Source organism: Orbicella franksi, chromosome 15, assembly GCF_964199315.1.
Source record: "Orbicella franksi chromosome 15, jaOrbFran1.1, whole genome shotgun sequence".
Classification (NCBI taxonomy): Eukaryota; Metazoa; Cnidaria; class Anthozoa; order Scleractinia; family Merulinidae; genus Orbicella; species Orbicella franksi.
Window position 1 is genome coordinate 15,031,853 of NC_138159.1, and position 12,500 is coordinate 15,044,352.

At 38.3% G+C, this 12,500-nt stretch overlaps 1 protein-coding gene and 1 pseudogene across 1 annotated transcript in view; both read left to right on the forward strand.

Annotated features, from left to right (window-relative positions):
• Nucleotides 1–585, forward strand: part of LOC145470873 (uncharacterized) — a 1,222-nt pseudogene extending 637 nt beyond the window's left edge.
• A 7,946-nt stretch (nucleotides 586–8,531) lies between these two features.
• The window catches only part of LOC145470267 (uncharacterized), a 9,980-nt gene continuing 6,011 nt past the window's right edge, over nucleotides 8,532–12,500 (forward strand). Inside the window, exons 1-3 of the mRNA XM_081454098.1 lie at nucleotides 8,532–8,756; nucleotides 9,531–9,671; nucleotides 10,658–11,013. Of these exons, the coding sequence (XP_081310224.1) occupies nucleotides 8,612–8,756; nucleotides 9,531–9,671; nucleotides 10,658–11,013 (642 nt within the window). The 5' untranslated portion in view covers nucleotides 8,532–8,611. The remainder of the gene's footprint in view (nucleotides 8,757–9,530; nucleotides 9,672–10,657; nucleotides 11,014–12,500) is intronic.

Below are 12,500 nucleotides of genomic sequence, written 5' to 3' on the forward strand. Positions count from 1 at the left end.
AATTTTTCATGACCATACAGAATGGAAGCTTGATTCCAACATTTATGTGTCAATCACACAAGTCCTGGGGGCCCCATCTATTGGTCTATTTGCATACAGGCTTAATTTTCAGACTAGGCCTTACATAGCTTGGCTTCCTGACCCTGGTGCATTTTCTATAGATGCTTTTTTTGTTGGCTGGGGGAACAGTATTTTTATGCTTTTCCTCCCTTTAATCTCATTGATAGGGTTCTGCAGAAGGTGGAAGCCGACCAAGCCTTCGGGATACTTATTGTGCCACAGTGGACAACACAGCCATGGTTTCCAGTTTTGATGCGCCTCTTTGTTCAGGAACCTTTCATTCTTCCTCAAGGAAAGAAAGTACTCTATAGCTGCCATACAACCCCAATGCCATTCACCCACTCCACCACAAGTTGACTCTGATGGCTTGCAAATTGTCAGGATGTCTCTACAAAATCAAAGACTTTCAGAACAAGCCATTGACATTGTCATGTCATCATGGCGAGAATCAACAGAGAAACAGTACAGGACCTACCTTACGAGATGGTATAAGTTTTCGACTAAACGGTCTTGTGATCCCTTGCAACCAACTGTAACAGATGTTATTGAATTTTGGACTGAACTTTTTCATTCTGGCATTGGATATAGCTGCTTGAACACAGCTCGAAGTGCATTGTCAGCAGTCATTGTTTTTCCTGACAATATACCTGCTGGTAGCCATCCCTTAGTGGTAAGATTCATGAAAGGAGTATTTGAGAGGAGATGCTATTTACCAAAGTACAAAAGTACTTGGGACGTTAAGGTTGTGTTAGAAATTTCACGCAAATTTGAGCATGTTCGAAAATTATCTTTGAAGGAGCTGTCTTGGAAGCTCACCATACTTTTAATGTTATTGTCAGGTCAGCGAATTCAAACTATGTACCTGCTAGATATTAGGTACATGACCTTGACAGAGTCTAGTTGTTCACTTTCTATTTCTAAACCAGTGAAACAAACAAGACCTGGTACACATGTACACGACCTTGTTTTCCAGGCATATTTTAAGGGTCTTCAAAGCTCCATCGCTATGTTAATAAGGTGAGAAAACTTTATCATGCACGATATAAATGTAATAACAAACGCGATCCAAAGATAATTAACTTAAATAAAATGGCTATACCCAAGAAAGCTTATTTGTTGTCTTTCTTTAGCAGGCATTATTACAGGATAATGAAACTAAAATGTAAAGCACATCGATATTTATCATTGTTTTCTTGCAATTGTGTGAGTCATATGACCAATTATGTGAATTTCAAACTAAGTAAAGATGTTGAGAAGAATCCAGGACCTACTCAATACAACACTGATCATCATGAAGTAATAATTAGACCTTTTATGCAAAATAACAGCTCAACAATACAGTTGACCCCTCCTATTTCCTCTGAGAATTTGATGCAGTCAAGATCAGGTGAACTTGGTTTACAATCAATAGATGTTGGCGGTGCAGGTGATTGTTTCTTTAGATCTGTATCACATCAATTATATGGCAACAGCAACCATCATATGCGTATACGTACTGCTGGGGTTCAATTTATGAGAGACAACCCAGAGAGATTTATTGAGAGCAATACCGAAAATTCAGTCATGGCTAAGATATCTGAATAATATGTGTATTCAAAGTACATGGCATGTCAGGGTGTTCATTAGGCATCGGGGATCGGAGAATTCTCCGGCGACTACGTAGAATTCTCCGGCTAAATTTCAAAGGCCTGTAGCCATTTTTTTATTCAGATGTGGAGCCGTTCAAAAAAATAATTTTTCGTTCATGTAAATAATGTACGGCGTTGAAAATTGTTTATATACATCTTGCTGAAATAGGCATCCGGCACGGACATTAAAACCTCTTTGTCAGTAATGAGTAATTTAAACGTCTCGGACATTGATTAAGCTCTGGCTTTACACTAAAATAATAATTATTGAATTTGGTACACTAATAAAAGAAAAACTTATCGACGGTTTGTGTGGAGAATTTCGTTAGCTGGAGGCGGTATTTACGCGCGAAAGTCTTGTTTTGAATATAGAGTAAACTTAAAATAGAAGTTAATGCTTAAAATAGACCAACTGAAAACGACAAAGTCACAAAAGAAAACTGGACCAAATTAAAGCCAAAAGCAATGAACTATCTACAATTCGGAAAAAAAACGATTTTTGTGATGTGCTAGTATGCAAATTGAAGATGTTTACGGTTTCTTTAATCTGAGTGTCAAATTACCGCTAACTTGGCAAATGCAAATTTCGGTAATTTCTCTTTTAATTATGATTTGAGAAAAGTTAACTTTTATTTATTACTGTGCAGGGAACAAAGATGAAATATTTATTTATAATACTTTGTAGTTCATTTCATTCAAGAAACTGTTTTTTAAACTGGACACGCAAAGTTTTGTGGCTTTTGTGGTGAGAGCGAATGCATTCAATTATTTTCCGTCTGGCGTGTTGTCGCCCGGTTGTCGCCGACAGATCAAAAGCGGGAATATGTTCTCACGTCTCGTGCGGTAGGTTTTATTATTACAGCGTGTATATTTGTCTCAGAGAGAGAGAGAGAGAGAGAGAGAGAGTATTTCTCACCGACCATGTCAAAAATAACTCATTTTTTTGCTCCTACGAGCAGTGGTAGTGGAAAGCGCTCAAATGCAAGTTCAACCAGCGGCAACAACAACATTTGAATGTTAGATTTTTTTTTGGTATACGACATTACTCTTGGAGTAAAAGAGCTAGAGCTCTTGTGGAACATTACTTGCTTGTTAATACAAAGAAGAACTCAACACTTTAGAACCATTTTCAGGTGTGCATTGTTTGTTTAGTCGCTAACTAAAGAGAAATGAAATTTGCTGTCAGATAACAGGAAATGGCATCTCAGGGGATTCAAAAATCCAAAATTTCCTGGGGGAGCATGCCCCCATACCCCCCTAGGAAGGACCGAGCTTCGCTCGTTCCGTGAAAGAGCTTCGCTCTTTAAAAAATCATTCTCCTGTTACTTTACACTACTCTCCTGCTATTTCAAATATTAACGAAAACCCTGACATGGGCTGATGCACTTATCATTCAAGCAGTTGCAGATGCATTAAATGTTACTATACAAATAGTAGAATCTAATCAAGGCTTTGTACCACTTACTACTGTTTAACCAGTTCAGGAAAGAAATACTTCCTCTACAATTACTATAGGTCATATTGATGAATGCCACTATGTATCAACCACTGCGTTACAATCAAATGCCTCCATTTCAATGTGCAATGAATTAACAAATGATACTCAGTCGTCAATAAATAAGCATTTTATTATGTCCATATATGCAGTTTGTTTCTCTGTCATCAAATCATGCATTTACTGGGATTCTTCAACACTACAGGCTCTCCATGAACATGCATGTTTGTTCTATGGGAAGTGTAATGTAGACCGTGTAGGCAAAATGCCTAGTAATATAACAATCTATGATGCAGAAATCAAAATAAAATACTCACACTTGAATAAGGGCTCTTTAACACAGTGTTATCTTGTTAATAAGGACTCTCTAGTCGAAAGTATTTTACTTACATGTATGCAGGTGTTCAAACTTTTTGCTGGAAAAACCTCTTCAAGGGTTTTTGCAAACCACTCTAACACTGGATGACATTTTTTACAGTGCAAGACAACAATCCATCACCACAAAGATCTATTTCAAAAATGTCTCATGTCTGTTATCATTTCAAATTCGCAATATATGTTTTCGCAAAAAATAGATAAATGTGATTAATAAATCTCCACGATAAACCTGACGATAACGTACTTGACAAAATGTGAAATTGTGATAATCCTGTAGCAAACTTTTTTGCAAACTTTGTCATTAACATTCAACCCAAAACTGTCAGTGATTTCTGCTTATTCACTCAAACTTAAAAACAAATAAAAACATCATACAGATCACACTTATTGACATCACAGTGTAAACACACTACTATAACACAGACCGTTTGCTGTGATAACACTGAACAAACTTACGACAACATCCTCCTTTCTCGTGCATTTTGTTGCTTTTCTTCTGCATGAGTTAATTCAGAGTAAGTATTAGCTTCCACAGAGGAGGGGGGAGGGGTGCGAGAGGTTAATTATATCTATGCAATCCCGTGTCCCACTGGGCCCCGGTAAGTTCCACGTAGTGGTTCTCGTTTAATTTTGAAACAAAGACTAGAGACGACTTCGAATATCAATAGATTTGAAGACACTTTTGGTTCCTGACATAAAACGTTTGGAACGCCCCTTCGTTCAAGCAAAAGATCCTTTAAAACATCCAAGAGTTTCTCACATAGGATTTACACAGGGTTTTGTAAGAGTTTCCTTGGCAATTTCGGCTTTTTGTGAATGACGCAAATTAATTATATGCAACGTTTCCATTGGAAAACAAGAGGCGCACTTATATTCAGTACAAACTATCACTACTCTTCAACAAGCTAAGGTGAGTCATTTATTATCTGTACCGAAAAGATCCCGTCGAATCAACATAAATCACACGTCAAATAAGTGGTACGCACGCATACAACGTTTCCGTAGTTCTGGAAGCATCTGGGTGCAAATATTTTCCGCCCTCTGGCCGAGGCGTAATTAAACGCCGCAAACTAAAGGGGAAAAGCAGGGCATAACTAAAAAATAACTATTTTCTCACTTCTTCCTCACCGTGCTTGTTCTCACTTCTCCCTTATTTTTCCGGCCGTTTCTCTCTCCACGCTAAACCGTTCCTCTCCCCTCTTCAAGGCATCTAAGAATAGTAAACGCAACAGTTTCGTAAATCGCTAGCCATGACAGACTATCAGACTATTACTTCATGGGCGTGCTTTCCGTGCGTGCGTACGCGTACAGTTTTTCGTATGGCGTGGCTAAATCCACCTACTGAGGAAGGGCTAAGCCCGTAACGTTTAGTTTAACAGAACAAATTTGACACTTTTCAGAGCATTGTGAGCCTTATATACAACATTTCGGCAGTGTAACGCATCGTGTGAGTTTTTTGCTCATTCCTACTATATCAGATCGAGTGATCGACATTTGCATGTTTACCTCGACTTCATCTCGGTAAATATTCATGAATTTCAAATTTCCATTTACGGGTTAGACGTATATTTTAGCATGCGCCACATGACTTGACCTATATTAAGTTGAAATAGACGCAGAGCTGATAATTTCGAAATGTTCTAACCTTATTTGCTGTAAAAGGCGGGTCCAATGCCGATTTGACTCCCTCTCGGTCCATAAACACGTAAAAAAAGAACTTGGCCAATATCCAGCTATCTTGACCTCACACTTGGTCAATAACCCATATATTTTGTTTCTCAACAGCAGTTACCAAACAATCAATCCTTGGTGTGAATAATGTCTTCAAAAAACAATCCCTGCTCTGATGGGGATGTATTCGCTGATTAATAAGAAATAAAATTCGTTCAATATATATACTATCCTGACCAAACACACTAAGATTTATATACACAGTGTAGATATAGTTTAGACTCGTTCGTGGTTTGATAACACACACGCATGCTTGTGAAAACAGCCACCGTCGTCAAGGATGCGAAAATTTATGCACCTTTTTCCGCGCAAAACTTCTCTCTCACATGTGTTGCATATAATGTATAGACAAGATAGGGAGGGCTGTTCGGTTGTCCTCGAGAGTTGGAAAAAGGGACTGTATACAATCTTCAAATTTTATGACCGCGAGGGCCAGTTGAATATCATGATTTAAATTAAATTCTCAGAAAAATTGGACTGGTAGACCCACACGATTCCTTCGGTTCGTGACATTCGTCTTGCCGTTTTCTATTGATATCGGTCTTCTGCTCCATTTTGCTTCACAGTTATTCTCAAAGAGCGCAGTATGTTGCGTTGTAAGACTTAACAAGTTGACGTCAGTTTTTCATGCGTCTGTCCTGTTATTAATCATGAATTTCGTCATAACATTGTCAAAGTAGCTGTGGATCCACGAGGCGATAGCCTTGTGGATCCGCAAACTGATCAAACGCAGGAAAAATTGACTTCAGTTTGTTTTTCACGATAAAACAAATTGTCAGATTGTCCCCTCTCGCTCGTTGACGTATCACATAAGTTATAAATGCATCTGTCTGTCCGTTTATTGACAATGAAAATGAGAGCGCGAGAATTTCTGCAGATATCACAATTTTTTTTTTTTGAAAATAAAGCTGAGTATATATATGAAATTTTACCAATTTTGAGGGTACGAATATTGTCAATCTCCACTACAGCGTTCAGTCGTTCGTTTTACTAATATTAATTTTGTATCGTCTAAATATTAAATATAATGGTAAAAGACATACGCGTAAGCAAACAGTATAGAGAAAAGACAATTATCTTCGATCATCAGTTTTACAAAAGAGTTAAACGTTTGGCTCTTTTAGTCCCTAAAATTGAAATAAAACCTTAAACATTGAAATTGTAAACTCTTTTAGTAACTTAAATTTGCCAATACTGTCCGTAGCATTCAGTTGACTGCCGGTTGCATGGGTCAACAGGTATATCTAATGCTGTTACTTGAATTTTTGAAAGAAGGAATCACGATGATGGGAAAAAACACAATTCATAAGTTAAGAATAAATAAGACAGAGAAAATGACGTGCATGCAGAAGCTAAGACTGGATTTCTTTTTCATTATTATCTTATTCCCGAGAGAGTCCGAACCAAGTTACAACTTTGATATTTACTCGGCAGGTATATTTTGCAGGTTGCAGGTTGCAGGTTGAAAATTAATTATAACTGGAAAATCGCTGGCACCTTAAAGAAACGTACAGGTGGTAGACTTACCGTGACTGTTACATGACACTGTTTACAATCGCTCCGTGAGGTGGCTTCCACCTAAGTGCCAAACCGGCCGAAGCGATGGGAGGAGAGTATATTCCTATTATTTTAAGCCTGCAATGAATTATCGTTTTTGAAGAAACATCTGAAATACCATCTGAAATATCTGCTGAATTTGGCTTTTTCCCTGTGAGTACCAAAATGAAAGCACACTGAGCTTGTGCTAGTATATTCCGTCCGTTAAAATCTTAAGACTTATATTATTTCATTTCTTTATTTATTTGCTTCATTTGTGATGGCAATATTCTGTTGTTGAGGGAAGACCCGAGCCAAATCTGGAATCGATGGAAACATCTGTGGAGCGGCGATCCAGATGGCTTTGAAGAGATTTCACTGGTCTCATGCGATCAGCGTGTCGAGCGATAAGTACTTATAGCGGATCGATCATGTTTTCACTATGTGAAAGACGCGAACTACTTTATGTAAAAACCTCTGACGAGTACATAGGTTATAAATTATTTTTAATGCCAGCGATTTTCCAGTTATAATTAAATTTCAAGCTGCAACCTGCAACCTACAACCTGCAAAATATACCTGCCGATATTTGCTCCGCTTAAGCCATGGAGGTAGAGTCGAACTTCTCTAAAACGGACACCGAAGGGACAGAGCGAAGTGTCCGTATTAGAGAGGTGTCCGTATTGGAGAGGACATTATGATGACGTCACTTTTTAAGTGTCCACTGACAGTTTAGAGTGCTCAGTGACTAAAATCAGGCCCAAAAGTGAGTGTCTTGTGAATTTCTGAATCTAAATTGATTAGCTTTATTGTACACTGTATTGTATTTACATTTGTAAATGTAAGTTTTCAAAACTAACATTTTGACATGTTCTGGTATTGGTATCAATTAGTGTCAATGTTTGTGTAACCACTGACAGGAAATGGTACATACCACAAATTACCGAGACCTGGTCCCCGGAGTGTCCGTGATGAAGAGGTTAAATTTGTATGAATTTGATCCTCAGGGCCGAGATTTAGTGTCCGTTGCCCGTTTTTGAGAGGGTCCGTATTGTAGAAGTTTTTTTTTTTTTTTTTTTTTTTTTTTTTGAGAAATGTATGAGAATTTTGTCGATACATAGGTTCGACTGTGGTCTCCAATATTACCCAGCGATGCAAGTAACGGCTACGAAGGAGACAATCATGTAGGACAAACTGAACACCAGACTACCTTGCTCCAATTTACGGTCATGTCTCCTCGTTATCATGCCGGTCTTCCTGGCTGTATTCAAACCTCGTTATATCAGATTGAAACTATCTTCTAAAATGCTTATCCTACGTAGCGGGCGTGAAGCGGAGAAGACGGCAAGGGACAACAAGGAAGGAAACAGAGGTACCTCTAAGAGAGCCTCCTTCCCGGCTTTTTCTTCGAGTTCTTGGGTCCCTTACCTCTTTCCCGTTTACGCCTGTAACGCAGGTTAAAAATGCTTTGAACAAACCAGTCTGTTTTAAACTTAAATGTTCTGAGCATTAGAATGATTAAATGTTGTCAAAGATCGGGAAAAAATATTTACATAGATAATTCCTTAATATAGTAACAAATTCCGTCCGTTTTAATTATTTGAATTGTCCTTGTAACTTTGCCCTTATCAAAAAAACTGTTACCCAATCTTTTATATACAGGCTGGTCGTAACTTGGAATAAATCTTATCCCAGAACCAGCTTAAAAGCTATTGGCTCTTAGAAAAATTGGGGCAATATTGCCTTTGAAAACGTCTTCACTATTCTAACAGAAGAAGTTCTGATGTATCTGAGATCACAAGGCAGAATTCGAATCCGTGCAGTTCCCTTGGCCGCGCTTATTGGCCTAGCTATGGTGGGTGCTCTGGCTGTGTGGACAAACAAAAATCTTTACATGGAGCAAAAGTACGCGTCGAGATTCAAAGTTGGTAAGAAAAGTTCCTTGTCTTTAGTAATTGCCAGTAAGCGCTCAATGGTACGCTGTTGCATGTGGTTTTACAAAAAGAATGCCAACAGCCGCTGAGATGTTGAGGAAACTTTCCTTGCTCAAAATATTCCGACGCTCACCGGCCAACATCCTGACCTTGTCTTGCTAATTCAGTAGCGTAAGAAGGGGAGAAGATTGAGGCATGTTCTATTAACAATATTAGCCCTCGACAGTGCGTACAAGGGGAGCGGAATGAATAGCACCACCCAATTGTTTTTCGAAATTTTGATAAGAGGATTTACTCCGTAATGCCGACACTTTAAATAGCTGTCTCTTAGCAAAATCATCTGACATTGTAGCTTCCATCAAATCATATTGTATTTTGCTGACTTTCTAGGAAAATCCAAGATGGCAGACTTACGGACTCCATATGACGTACGCGACTTAAAGTCGTGACCAGCAAAAGTATTTAATATTTTATTCCAGAGCTTCCATTAAAAGCAATTTTAATCCAAGTTAAACAACACTTACATGCAGTGTAGTAACGCACGTTTGTTTAGTGGTTCTCACTAGTTCTGTTGTAAAGCACTTAGGAGGCAGTGAAGCACTCAAGAAGTGTGGAGGAACTCTCGACTTCTTGTTGTGTTTCCCCCTACACTTTGTTCGTGCTCAACCGCTTCCTGCGTGCTTTACAACAGAACAGAGTACTGCCGGCCGAAGCTTCTTTATTTGTTAAATATATATTATATATTTTATTATACCTTATACCTTTCAGGAGACGATTTTCCTGATAAAACTTCCGTTTACGCCAGTACAGGCGGAAACCAAATGAACGAAGATAAACCTGGGACACAAGAAAATAAACAAAGCGCATTAAATGATAAAACAGCGATGAACGATAGCGCCATTTCCTCAGGTAATTGAGTGTTTTGTTATTTTCTCCTCTCCCAATATTCTTCTTTTCTTGTTCATGTCTTTTCTTTCAGTTAAGTAGCAGCTCAAATACGATGCTACAGCAGTAACGATCCATTTTTCTGACCACCTATTTTAAGTTGTTAGATGCATTATGCGTGATTTGTTTTCAGTTCTGCAAAACTGGGTATTACCGTGATCAAGATAATACTATTTGCTGCAGTAAAGCCTATATTAAGTTGAATTTTGATAAAGCTTAGACCCTTTATTAAGCGGACGTTAATGCAGGTCACAAAATCAGCAAACACCCCCTATTAAGTGGATACCAGGGAGGATGCTGTCTGTGTTTGCTTAATAGAGTATAATTCATTTTACTTGATCGTGTTCCCTATTCGCATGACCTGCGCATGTTGATTCCTTTATAGGGCGATAAGAAATGCTATTGCATCCATTAATATAAGGACAAACATTAATTTTATATCAGGCCATGAGATATTACCGGAACAATGCTTAGTTCCCTGCCCCCGAGTGGGGGATAGGGCCGACCGGCACAATATTATCCAAGAATTGCTCGAAACTGCCCCGAATAATGTTGTAGTTTTATGACTTACTTTTCTCCAAAAATTAACTTACACGTTAAATATAAATAATTTTTAAAAAGATGTTGAACTGACATTTTTTACTTGGAAACATCCAGTTCGAGTTGAAAAATTTTTTGACACTATTTTAACAAATTTTCTCAGTGATGGCTTTCGTGCGTTTCAAATCGTTTATTCACAAAGGCAACAACTCATTATGACAATTGGAGTTGATATGCTGACCTCTCAGCCTCACACAGTTCTAGTAAGTTTATTTCCTAGTTTAAGCAAAAGCCCCCCATCAGTTGCCAAGAAGATGTCAAATTGTCAAAATTAATGAAGATGATTTTTAACAAGTAATGATTAGACGATCGTCGATTTTAAGAACTCACTAACAACCTTTGACTTACAGATAAAGTACACTCACAGACCAACCCGTACAAAGCTTATGGCCACGTCAAAACCATCTTGTATTTCCTTGGTTATCCACGCAGCCGTCACACTCTCCTTGGCTCTTTACTGGACGCTCACCCGCACATGGCTATAGCAGACGAGACAGCGGCTTTTACCAAATGGATATCAAATCCAAACAAATGGATGAAAAATTCAGTATACGCATATTATGATCTTATGTTCAAAGCTTCACAGCGTGTCGTCAGAGGAGGAAGAAGGTCTCGAGTGTTTAAACAGAGAGTTGTTAACGCAACCCGTAATTTTCTTTATTATGTACCAAACCAATGGCAAGGCAAGTTTAATCAGTACATTGAGGTAAGCCGAATGTGAGGCTTTTATTAAGCGCTGAAATCAAAGGACCCCATGTGGTATCTCGTACATTCACGCCCAATGTATCCTTCTGGCAGACGGATAAGCTTTTTATCAATATTAAAATATCAAATTTGATCTTATTCAAAACAAAACAAAACAGGCAAAGACTTGACTTACACTTTTCTATTAATAACACTGAAATTGATCGTGTCAATGAAGTTTTGTTTTTAGGAGTTATACTTGACGAGCACTTGTCTTGGCAATCTCAAATACAGAACGTAGCAAGAAAAATTTCAAAATCAGTGGGTATTATCTAAAAATCAAGTTTTTGCCTTAATAAGATCTCCTTATGAACTCTCTATCATAGTTTAGTTTATCACCTATTTACACTACTGATCGAGTCTCTGGGGCTCCACTTATCAATCAAATCTCAAACTTTTAATACTTCAGAAACGAGCTATTAGAACACTTTCGAGAATTACTTTTAATGACCCTATTTTTCTGCCTGAGGTTAAAAATCCTAAAATTTGAAAACCTTATCAAACTTCAAATAGGTGAAGTTATGTACCTTTACAAAAATCGCCTTCTTCCCGAAAGTTTCAATGACATGTTTTTATTTAACTATGACGTACATAAATACAATACTAGAACTAATATATTTTTTTTCCCTTTACGCTACAGTAGGACTATTGTAAAGAACTTCCCTTTTCGTTTTCAAGGCCCAAAATTATTTAGTTCTCTCAGCAATGGAATTCAAAATGCCTCCAGTATTGCTGTTTTTACCTCTAAACTTAAGTCATCTTTCTTGATAAGTATTTTTACTTCTCTCAGTAGGCTTGCGTATACTTCTTTCGCTACTTTTATTTCCTTTTTTCCCTTCCCTTGCCTTTGCGCATTCGCGCGTTTAGTTGTGCTTAACTACCTATTTCTCCCTCACCATTGCTGACGTCACTACGGGACCACGTGAGATTGCGCGAACAAGCTTGCCTTCAATGTGCGACTTTGTTTGCCAGGACAAGACGTTAGTAGAGTCAAGAGTATTTTTGTCTTCTTTTATAGCGTTTTTAGGCGAGAGCAATCTCTTGGCGCTGGTCTATTTGGTTAGTACAGTTTTTGGGTTCAATTACCTGAATTAACGCTGCTTGTCCGGCTATTTGGAAGCTAACCGCTAATTTTTATGCAACTTCGCAATCGAAGCTGTGTAATGGCGGGAAAAGATTCTGAGGGCAGGTCGCCCGTTGACGAGTCCCTCAAACATGTGGAGGAATCTCCTGAACTCAACCGTAACCCTGAATCGAGGGAAAAGGACAAGCTATTAAAAATGAAGGCTGAACTTTCTCGAGAGAAGAGGAAAACAGGTTCTCAACCCAGCTCTTCAAAGACAACGTCCATGGTGAAGAGCGACTTCATTGAAAGCATTAAAGCCTCATCAGCATCTCCCAAAGCATGGTTAAGGGCTTTCGACACATATCAAAGTCATTGTCTTCGGA